General features: G+C 34.2%; 1 protein-coding gene and 1 pseudogene across 1 annotated transcript; one reads left to right on the top strand and one right to left on the bottom strand.

Moving 5' to 3' along the window:
• Window positions 1–3,539: 3,539 nt before the first annotated feature.
• LOC142641762 (uroporphyrinogen decarboxylase 1, chloroplastic-like) lies at window positions 3,540–11,449 on the bottom strand. Its single transcript, XM_075816245.1, has 7 exons — window positions 11,257–11,449; window positions 10,773–10,835; window positions 10,554–10,690; window positions 5,743–6,125; window positions 5,313–5,597; window positions 4,429–4,664; window positions 3,540–3,902 (listed from the first exon to the last, which is right to left on the bottom strand). The coding sequence occupies exons 2-7, from the start codon at window positions 10,793–10,795 to the stop codon at window positions 3,737–3,739; spliced, it is 1,230 nt and encodes a 409-aa protein (XP_075672360.1). The 5' UTR covers window positions 10,796–10,835; window positions 11,257–11,449; the 3' UTR covers window positions 3,540–3,736.
• Window positions 7,505–8,864, top strand: LOC142640635 (proton pump-interactor 1-like; annotated as a pseudogene).
• Window positions 11,450–12,068: the final 619 nt, after the last annotated feature.

The raw sequence follows: 12,068 nt of genomic DNA, 5'->3' as shown, positions 1-12,068 counted from the left end.
GTTCCAAAAGTCATCCTGAAATGGAAAAATTCAACTAACTACTGGTTATGGGCTACTCCAGCTGTTGTGTTTCTACTACTTTTTCTAGTACTTGGATAAGTTGGATACACCCATCTTCTCCAAAAAGTTAGAACTAAATAGAAAGAGTTATGAACTAGTTTTTCTGCTTCAGGGTGTGAGTTGCTAGGTGTGTAGTACTAAGACTAAGTTATTCCGATTTGTGACATCCTTTGAAGGGGTGGGCTCAAAATCATAATGTTGTTGATAGCTCAGTCAGACGGAAGAAGCTACATATATTTAGTTTGATTAATTTTATTTTCAAATTTTGACTTTTGATCAAATTTCATAAATGTTATCTGAATCCATAAACTTGCTGCTAAAAAAGGCATATATCAATATTGAGTTGCTTTGCACTCTAATTTATCCTACTTATCATCTTGCTTTCCACCATGTGGGGAATAATTGTGCCATTGTCGGGTACCCAAGACAACATCACCCATGTGTTTAGCAATATTCTTGTTAGAATAAAGGTTAAATTATTAAACTCATCGTTTTCTAATAACTAAAGCGTTTGGAACAACTAGTAATTTATTATGGTATAGCAAGTATCTGGGGTAGCAAGTAGCTTTGAGTTTAAATCCTGTCTCCACTCCGCCTCCAATTATAGATTAAACAAATGATAATAATCCCACATATCCCCCACACCTGAGGAGGGTGTTATTGTGTTTCAGAATTTTGGCTCTTTTTTGGAGACTCCAGTTGAAGGTTTGGAAGAACTTGCATCTAATTTCCTCTTGGCTGTTGAGGAGAAAATTAGACAAAGGGCTGCAGCAAATGCTTTGAGTAAAAAAACAAAGGGTGGAGGTAAGGGTTTAAGGGAGTTGAGGAGCTTGGTGAGCTCTGGTAATTATGATTGCATCTGGTAAAACAAGAGGTTCTAATAGGGAAAGGGCTCTAATTGTGTCCCAATGAATTTGAAGATAATCTCTTCGAATGTGAGGGGCTGAATGAGAAGGATAAAAGGCTCCAAATTAGGAACCTTATTAGAATTTGGAGAGCTGATGTCATTGCTTGCAGGAGACTAAGATGGAGCTTATGAATAAAGTATATTTTAATTTCATTATTCTCATATTTAACTTTAATATGCCAGCCAAGTAATAAAATAAAACTCAATTTAAAATTGAACAAGTAAAGTGAACATCTCCCACGTGAGAGAGTTTGTAGAAGAGAAGAAAGTAAAGGCCCAAGGTTTCGAAAGGGAAGTACGTGTAGCCACTGGTTTGGCTTTGCCAATTGCCAAACTGACCCATCAAAACACATGAAAACCAACGGTGGAGATTCTTGAAATTGAGCTTTCACCGTAGGATGCATGGGACCTGACCTAATTTTATGGCCCTTATCCTAAAATTCATACGGATAAGATAATCTACCAAGTGAATTAGGTCTATTCCTTTCCTTCTATTAAATTCTATCAATCACTGTTGCTATTGTGTGTGGCTCTCATTGGTTTGGCACGTGTGAAGGACTTCTAGATCCTGTCCTGTTTTCGATCTAGAATTTTTTTTATTATTATTATTATTTTTTTGCTGAGACTCTCTAGTCTAGATATAATTTGTACCGCCAAAATTAAAATAGCAACCCACAGCAAAAAATTTTCGCAACATTATAATGTTAATAAGGTTTGGAAAAAGTTTAGTTATAAAATTGGTTGTAGTATAAGGTTACAATTTTACTCAATAATATAAACATTACTATATATTTTGAAAATCTAACCGTTGAGTTGCATATTCTTTACACTCTTAATACATATGTAAATTTTTGTGTCAGTCGGATGTTATTTACTATATGATCTATAACTTTATATTTTATGCATAATTTTAAACTACAAAAATTTGCAATTTAAACAATTTATTGATGACATTGCTATTTATCTTTAATTTTCTAAAAATTTTGCAAGTACGGGGATATAAGAAGAAGAAATAATCTAATAGTGGATTTGTCAAAATTCATATCCAATAAAAAGATATTTAGTAAGCTACAACCAATTTTGTAGTCTTATACTACAATCAATTTTGTAACTAAATTTTATCCATTGAAATAATTTTTTTAACTGATGATATACTACTCCTTCGCTTCACAGTTTATAAGGTAGAAAGTGGGAGAAGTTCTCTTTGATGTGGGATTGCAAAAAGTTGCCCAGAGAGAATGCAATAAGTTTCCCTAGGTCCAACAAAAAAGTAGCCCACAATACTTTTTATATTTTATTCCAAATTATATTTTAACTATCTAAGAATCTATCAAAAAATATACATATATATATATTAAATTAAATTTTAAAAAAAAACTAACACTATTCAGTAAAGTGTATCATCAATCATTATTCAGAAAAATCGAATATTATTGTTCTTAAAATAAAAAGAGATTCAAACTTTCCCAAATCAGCTGAAAGGAGGATGAATCAAGGTCCAAATCAGAATAGAGAGAAGAGGGGAGGACGAATCAAATAAAAATCAAATGAGTAGAAATTAAAAGGCAAGCTGAGATGCATTTATTATAAGAGCAAAATTATTATTCTTAATTAATTCCTCCGCTCCGTGCATTGTTTATGTTTGTTGGTTTGCACAGAAGTTAGCTTTTCAAAAATAAATATATAGGAAGCAACTTCCTGTAATTAGAGACAAATATATGAATTTGTGGGCACATAAAAAACCTACAGAATAACAGCATTTTATTATTATTTTATATCAGGATTTGTCCCACGCATGTTGAACTCAAAGGGTTGTTGTGCTGTGCATTTTTGCTTTACTACTATAAATTTTAGGATTTGGCTTACTTTTTAAAAATGAATTTTCTTTTGTTTTAGAGACTGTCATATCAGCCATTAACTAAATAAAAAATAGAGATTGAAATAAAAGAATATACCCAGTGAAAAAAATGCTTAAGTTAAGTCAAACCCTATATTTTTTAGGTAAATTATTCCCCTCGTTGAACAATAAATTTATAAGATATGACATATATCAAACACAAATAAAAGTAGTCGGAAATCAAACTACATTACGCAACCTGCAAACACTTTGTAATAACCATCTGAGTTTCCTTATCAAACAAAAAAAAAAAAACAAAAAAAACCATCTCAGTTTCATTAAATTTAAAACATTCTTTGCTATATATATATATATTTTAAAGGTCTGGTTCATGATTGATGACATTTTTTTTTTTTTTCGAGAAGGATGATTGATGACATATGATCTCAACTTTACGTACAAAAATGTTAACACCATTTAGTGTCCAAATTATTTATATTACATTTCATATATACTTCATTCACTCTATCTACATAACTATTTCTTGAATTCCATTATAATAATAATAATAATAATATATATATATATATATATATATATATATATATATATATATATATGAGAAGGGATAAATTTAAAATAAATCCTCTGATTGCGGAAGCAAAAGCAGCTTGCATTGAGAGTATTAAAAATTTGTGCTGTTAGAAGAAAATGGTAAATGTGCTCCGGGTACACTGACCAAAAATTAATAATTTATTAATTAATGAAGAAATTAATCATAAATTACAAATACAACTGATTTTAAACAGTTAGCTCACCCACCAAAAAAAAAAAAAAATGTACACAATCTCAAAGCTTTGAGGTAAGGGAAAGCCCTCCACTACAAAGCTAAAGTGAGATTAAGCATGCATGCTTGTGCTTAATGAATATTCTCAAACTACCAATTTAGAGTTTACTGCTTGATCTTGATAAAGTGTATCATACTTCAAGCTTCTTGCAACTTCAAAAAAATGTGCAACAGCTTCTTCAGGTGTCCCAACAAGAACACCATGTCCCAAATTAAGAATGTGTCCCCTTTGACCTGCACACTTCACAACCCTGACAACAACAACAACTATAAGTTAAAAACTATTATGAAAGTTCCAAAGTCAATTTTATGTTTAATTTCAACAAGAACCAAAAGTGCAAGATTCACTTTTATATCATTTCAGACACCTTGCCAATGTCAATTGCCACCGAAGCCATATGAATTGATAGATACATAATAATAGATCAAAATTCTTTGAGTTTCAGAGTTACACTTTGTAATTTTGTTAGAAAATGATACCCATGTTGTTCTTATTACACAAGTAATTTTGACCATAAAAAGAAAGACTCAACCAGCTCATGCACAGACTCAGGTGAGTGCCATTTAGATGTTCCAATTAGGAGATTTTCAAGCCATTGGAAATTTTTATCATCACCGTGGAATAACAACTCCATTCCTCACCAATTTCCCTGCCAACATATATCTATCCAACTCTTACTTCTTGACTAGATAGAAAAATTCCAAATCCATATAAAAAGATCAAAGATGCCCAAGTCACCGTGACAGAAATTTTGATTAGAAAATTGTGTCACAAACCTTTGAATTTCTTCTGTCAGGGCAGGAAGAGGAGAAAATAAGCAAGCAGGGTCGACATTGCCTTGTACACTGATCTCCTTACCCAATCGTTTCCTTCCATCTTCCATGTCCACTGTCCAGTCAAGCCCAATCACATCAACGCCAGTTGCTTTCATACGCTCAAGAAGGCCACCATTTCCATTAATGTATAGAACAAGTGGTGTTTGAGGACATTTGTTCTTCACTATACTTACAATCTGCACTTTCAAAAAAATAATTAATACCAAGGAAAAATAAGAAAATGTGAAAACTTACACAAATCATGCTCTGCTCGCTAGAACACACAAAAGAAAATAAACAAAAACCCCAAAAACAGTTGAAATCCTGCAATTTTGTCAAGAATATAGCATGTAGACATAACGCGTACAGCAATATTTCATCAAAACGATAAGCAAGAAGGCAATGACAGATAGGTGAAAATGATGTTCTTAGTCTATGAGTCACTCTTTGCATGTTCCAAAATTGTGCTCTGATTTTCACAGTAACTAAAACTCTGTACTTGACACACCTAAATATGCAAGAAACTTGAGACTTGAAATTCACACCTTTGCATTTCGTGGCAAACCAAGTACAGAAATACTATTTTTAAATTTTTAGGGAAAGACAGAAAGTCAAGTAGAAGTAGATCAATACAATAAAAAGAGAAAAGGGGGGGGGGGGGGGGGGATAAAGCTATGCATAGTGCCCAGTGAAGCAAATTGTTAAACCACAAGTTGAAAAAAGAGCACAGGAAGTCACAATATCATAGTGCACAATTTAAGAAAAGTTTATAGTGCCCAGATTAATATAATCAATGTCATCCACAACTGCAGCAGTGAATGGCGAAACCATTCATTCCAATTTACCTCCTCAATATAAGGCCTTGACCAGCATTCCCACATATCAGGCGGTAGTTGTCCACCCCATGAGTCGAAAATTTGTATGCAATGAGCCCCAGATTCCACTTGGAATACAATGTAGTCTGATATTGCCTGTGTCAAATGAGAAAGAAGGGCCCTCAATACATGTGGTGCAGTATGGCACATGGTCTTTATGGTTGTATATGTGCGCGTTGTACACCCTTCCACTATATATGTAGCTATCGTCCAAGGTGCTCCTACAAAACCTAAAACAGCAGTGTTCCCACCAACCTACACAAAAAGAATAACTAATTAAATAACTTAGAGAAGCAAGACTAAAGAGAGATACTACACTTCTATCATAATTTACAGGTAAAACAAATGCCAAACAGCACAATTGTTATTCCTTCTAGGCATGAATGACTATAGAAAGTACCTCCCGGCGCAATATCCTAAGGGATTCCCCCACAAAATGAAGTTTTTCTAAGTCAATGGGATGCAGAGACTTCAGTCCCTCTTCAGAATAAATTGGTGACTGGATAATAGGACCCCTTACTTCTTCTATGTCAAATGGGACCCCAAAGGCAGGTAGAGGGGTAAGTATGTCAGAGAAAATAATAACTCCATCGGGATGGAAAGCTTCCCAAGGCTGCAAAGAGATTTCTACAATGAGATCAGTTGTCTCTGACCTCTCTCTAAAGGATGGATATCTCTCTGCAAGCTTTCTATAAACAGACATATACCTTCCTGCCTGGCGCATCATCCATGCTGGAGGTCGACTTACAGGATCTCCTCTCGCAGCTTTAACCAAAAGAGGATCTGAAAATATAGATAAATAAGATTCTCAAAGGGAAAAAATTTACAACTCCCCAAAACATCGAGGTTAAGGAACAGATGAAAAAAGATGATCTATTTATCTTCAAACATGGAATCCAAGCATTGGGAAAATATCATACTAATCAACAGATAAATGTAATTTTGAAATGAGTGGGAATAAAGGAAAAGAAGGTTAAATTAACAGATGGCAAATCCTTTGTCATGGGCTCCATAGTAGAGGATGTACCAAGAATTCCATAAGACTACAAGAGCAGGGCTGACAACATAAAAATATTTGCAGGTACAAGTAAAACCAGCAAATGTCATATTAAAACAGGAACCGAGGCAACTTTATGAATGATCTTAACAAAAACTTATGGTTTAAGAACACTGATTTGGTACATCTAATTCCACCAAATTCATATGAAGTATTTTATCTTGAGCAGTCAGCCTAAGCATAGAATGCATGTGAACCTAAGTAATCTTATTGAAGATCCATCGCCAACCCCAAAAATATTGGGACTAAGGCTTTGTTGTTGTTGTTGCAGTCACCCAAAGTATGTGTAGCAAAATCATAAAATCCTTAGTTAAATATTATAAGATCTGAATCCTTAAAACATATAAGGGTATTTATAGAAAGGGCATATTGCACTGTATGCTCGATGCTAAGACATGATAATGCATTCATTAAGGATTCCTTGATAGCATGACAAATGTTGGCATCTAGATGTGGAGAGAAGCTAAGCTTCTAAGTAAAGTAATTTGTTTAAGTGAGCAGGATTCACGTGGCAACCCATAAGTTAGTAATGTAAGCAGACATGGTTATAGGTATCGATGTTGCCAAGCACCATCCCAACCATATTCTATGACATATCTTAAGAGATTCACATTGATGCAACTAATACATTTTAATTATTTGCTAAGTTTCAGAAATTCAGTAAAGCACTAACAGTTCATCCCTTTGTTGTCCACAATTTAGTGAGACAATAATATTTAATAGTCACAAAACAACATAAATAACTTTCAATTACTTCAATTTGGTTGGTATCATTGGCTTGGGAAACATAATTCTGACGTTTGGAATTTGGTTCCGGGTTGTGTAATGTGGACTATTTGGACTGAACGGAATCGGTGTTCTTTTGAGGATACTGAAAAATCTTTGGCTCAGTTGTTAGATGTATACCATCGGACCCTTTATGATTGGCCTTGGTGTTGGGGTCTCTCGGATTGCTCTACTCTTATGAATTTTCTTATCTCTTAGAATAGTTTAATGTCAGTTTTGTTTGTTTCTACTACTGTTTTCCCCTTTGTTCACTACCGTGAACCTTATGTATTTTTTATGCTTTTCCTTTTTCAATAATATTTTTTCTCACCTATCAAATAAAAAAAAATTACTTCAATTTCTTCTCTCATTTTAATATGAAAAACTCACATTAAACTTCTAAAGACACAAGTTCACAACTTTATGAGAAATGAAGCCCTTTTTCTGTCCCCTCTCCTATTTTTCCTTCTGATTTAAATTTCTAGGATATAAAACCGTTCTCTTTTTTTTTTTTTTTCCTTGTGTTTCTTAAAATCTAATAAGCCTCATCAAGGAAATTTGTATCTCTTGCCTGTACCAAGCACTACTGATGTCACTCTGTTGAAAATCCATTCAGAATTTGTGCATGCTTACCCCCCCCCCCTTTTTCATCCCTTTGGATGATGCAGGAGCCATTAATAGCACTGAAGAGGCATTTAGCAGTACACCAGGACTTCTCAGCAGCATTGAGTCCAAGCAGAAGCCTAAACGACTTTAAGAAAACCAATTTTCCTATGATTTGTTATTATAAAATTTGTGATGTAGTTGAAGACGAGTTGGGGTGCGGGTGTTAGACAAGAAAAGGGACCAAGATGATCCAAGGACCAGTGGAGACTGTAGCTGAAGAAGACTTAGTCACTACTGTTTTGCACGAGAAGGAAAATGGCAAATTGGATCAAGAGCCAGGGCTTAGGGAGACCATTAAATTTGGTTCACTTGGAGATGAACCAATTAAAGTAGAAGGAAATGATGTTTCAGACGCCAACTTCCCTAGGGATGCAGTTGACGAGTGTGCAGCACCTAAGCAAATAAGCAAATCCATTTATCTGATTTTTGTCTCAGGCTGATAAAGAGAACCAGAGGAAAAATCTTGTCAGATTTCAGATCACTGAAGCACTGAAGGCAGAAAGGTCAGATCGAGAAGGGTTAATTCTCAGATTAGAGCTCTGAAAGATGACAACAGGCAATTAAGATGATCATGGATGAGAAAAGAAAGGAGACGGAACCTTGGCAACAGGCTCTTGTGAAGTTGTGCAATTCAAGCAATGCTGGTCGGGGTAGTGGTTTATGTTTATCTGAGGAAGAGCTTAAACATTTTATCCATATTTTTCATTACTACATACAACATTAGAGCATTCCATTGTCAGAGGAAAAGAAACCTCTCAAAGAAATCATACAGCTAGAGGGGACAAGGGAAAAGTTCTTGCTATTGCTGTTATGAGAGCTAAGATTCAGGATTCACTGGGTCAGCAAAAGAAGCCATTCAAGATCAGGTTAAGCTCATAGGTGGTGATTTGGATGGAGCAAGGAAGGAGAATCAAGTAATTCAGGTCAAAATTAAGCAACGTGATTCAGTTGTGGACTTATTATTTTGTTGGTATAATTGGCTTGGGAAGCATAGTTCTGACATTTGGAATTTGGTCCCTGGCTGCCTAATGTGAACTATTTGGACTGAACGGAATTAGCGGTCCTTTGAGGATGAGGGGAAAACTGTGGTTCAGTTATTAGAGTCTTGCCAGCGGATCCTCTTTGATTGGTCTCGTTGTTGGGGTTTCTTGGATTGTTCTACCCTTGTGGATTTTCTTTCGTCTATTAGGATAGACTAGGGGCTGCTTTTGTCTTTTTGTTTCCTTTTTCATGTGTTCACTACCGTGAACTTTCTGTATTTTTCTCTTTAATAATATTCTCTTCTTACTTATCAAAAAAAAAAAAAATTAAGCAACGTGATGATGCAAAGAAAAAACAATGAGATTAATTCTTTAGCAGAAGAGCTGAAGGGTGAAAAAAAAAAAAGCATATGACAGCATTTAGCTACTCTGAAAACAGCGTGATGAGGGGAATGTAGGATAGGAAAAAGAATTTGCAAGAGAAAGCTGCAGCCAAAGCAGCTATAAGAGCTCAAAACGAAGTTGAAAAGAAGCTAAAGGAGCATGAAAAGAAAGCAAAGAAAAAGGCTTCAGCATCTGGACATCAATCCTGAAGAATGAACCAGAAAAGCGGTAGGTTTAAATGGAGAAGGTTAATAAGGTGAAGACGAAGACTATCAGACACAGGAATAGATCAAATGGCTGAGATACAGTTCCAAAAGTCATCCTGAAATGGAAAAAGTTGACTAACTACTGGTTATGTGCTACTCCAACTGCTGTGTTTCTACTACTTTTTCTATTACTTGGATGCACCCATCTTCTCTAAAAAGTGAGTTAGAACTAAATAGAAAGAGTTATGAACCAGTTTTTCTGCTTCAAGGTGTGAGTGGCTAGGTGTGTAGTACTAAGATTAAGTTGTTCTGATTTGTGACATCCTTTGAAGGGGTGGACTCAAAATCATAATGTTGTTGGTAGCTCAGTCAGAGGGAAGAAGCTACATACATTTAGTTTGATTGGATTTATTTTCGAATTTTGACCTTTGATCAAATTTCATAAATGTTATCTGAATCCATAAACTATCTGCCAAAAAAGGCATATATCAATATTGAGTTGCTTTGCACTCTAACTTATCCTGCTTATCATCTTGGTTTCCACCGTGTGGGGAATAAGTGTGCCGTTGTCGGGTACCCAAGACAACATCGCACATGTGTTTAGTAATATTCTTGTTAGAATAAAGGTTAAATTATTAAATTCACCATTTTCTAATACCTAAAGCGTTTGGGGCAACTAGTAATTTATTATGGTATAGCAAGTATTTGATGTAGCAAGTAGCTTTGAGTTTGAATCCTATCTCCACTCCACTTCCAATCATAAATTAAAAAATAATAATAATAATCCCATGTATCCCCCACACCTGAGGAGAGTGTTATTGTGTTTAAATTATGGTTAAATAATTAAGTTTACATTTTCCTAATAGCTTAAGCTTTTGAAATAAATAGTAGTTTATCAATTTTAAATGACAAAACACAAAAAGCTTCATATATAATATACAGTTCCAAACAAGTAATAGAAAAACTGTAACTGGGGATTGTGGGCATTACTAATTTAATTTTTGTGTGCCCATCAAAACCCATTGCAAACTATAACATGTGCAGCAATTGAAACAGACAAAAATGCAGAATTACCCATTATCAGGCAGAGTACCATAAACCTAAAATATACACACAAAAATATATATAGTAGAGAAAAAAAAAAAAACCATACCAGAAGGAGAAGTAGATGTAGAGCACGCCACGTGGAACCTTTTTGAGAAGCATTTTGTTTTAGGAGGAAAGAAAGGTCTAGTGGAAAAGCTAGAATTCGAAGCCAAGTGTATGAAGAAGCTTGTAGAGCAAACCACACTGCAAGAAAACCAAATTACTTTCTTAAAAATTGCAACTTGACAAAAACATAGAAGGGACAAAGAGAGAGAGAGTGGCTTACATGGTTGGGGAATAGAAACCCATTTCTAAGAAACTGTGAGAGAAGGTTTTCTTTTATCTGAAACTGATAAGAGTGAGAGACTAACATCAGTTTTATCTCATTATTTATAGCAATGATAAAAGTCAAGTATATTAGTTCTAAATTCAAGCAAAAGATACTGACCCTCTAGCTATGTCACTTGGATACATTAGTTACACACATCACCATTAGAAAATATTAATTATTTTGAATTCACTCATCCATGAAAATTGAGATTGAAATCAGTATTACAAAATCAATTCTCGTAGCACAACAAATTATAAGTCTATTTTAATTATTGAATCAACCAAACAACATACAAGCAATCCAAAGCATAGGAAAGTTTAAAGGTAATGCTGGGTAGACGACCAAGAGAAATCGCTAACAAAGAACAAAAATACATAAAATAGAAACTCATTCAGACGTTTTCACAAACAACACATGTGCACTCATTGATTTGATGTACCTCAATCTTCAATTCACACTTCACAGCCACCACCAGCCATGATTTTTACACTTGCTATACAAAGCAAGCAAGAGTTGCTCCTTTGATTTTCCCTTCCCTCCTTCCTTGTCTCTTTCCCCTCCAACTTCTTACCCTTACTGATCTGACTTGCCAAATCAGTCTTTTGCTACCAAAACTATCAGCGCCACTAAAAATTAATCTTTCAGGATAAAATCTATATATATATATATATATATATATATATATATATATATATATATGTATGTATATACGCGCGCGTGTATACACGTATATCATAACATAATAGAAACTTTTTCTTACGTGGCGTTTGGTACGGGGGAATCCACATTACTTCTAGCATCCAGATTCCTAGGAATGTGATTCCTAGGAATCACATTCCTAGGAATGTATTTATTCCTATGTTTGGTTTCATTTGGAGATTCCTAGGAATGTGAGATGATAATGTTTGGTGTATTCCCAGGAATCTTAAATGAATTATTTATTTTTCCCATTTTGTCCTTAGATTTGAATGTGAACTACTAAGTCCTTTAAAAAAAACTTCCTTTAAATAAATAATGAAAAATATATATAAACTATTAAAAATATCTTCCTCTAAATAGATAGATAAAAAAAATATTTTAGAATTAATATGAAATTGACGTTTTTAATCAATGATATTGTAATTTGCTCAATCGACAGGTAAACAAGGGTGTCACCTAATTTGAACTAATTAATGGTACCTCTTTGTTAATGAATTATTTTGACACTACTTTTATGAAATGTATAAAAAAAATGGTAGAAAAAATCAATTT

Source organism: Castanea sativa, chromosome 6 (genome assembly GCF_040712315.1).
Source record: "Castanea sativa cultivar Marrone di Chiusa Pesio chromosome 6, ASM4071231v1".
Lineage (NCBI taxonomy): Eukaryota > Viridiplantae > Streptophyta > Magnoliopsida > Fagales > Fagaceae > Castanea > Castanea sativa.
Note: the sequence above shows the minus strand (reverse complement) of the source record. Positions and strands in the feature narration are given on the sequence as shown.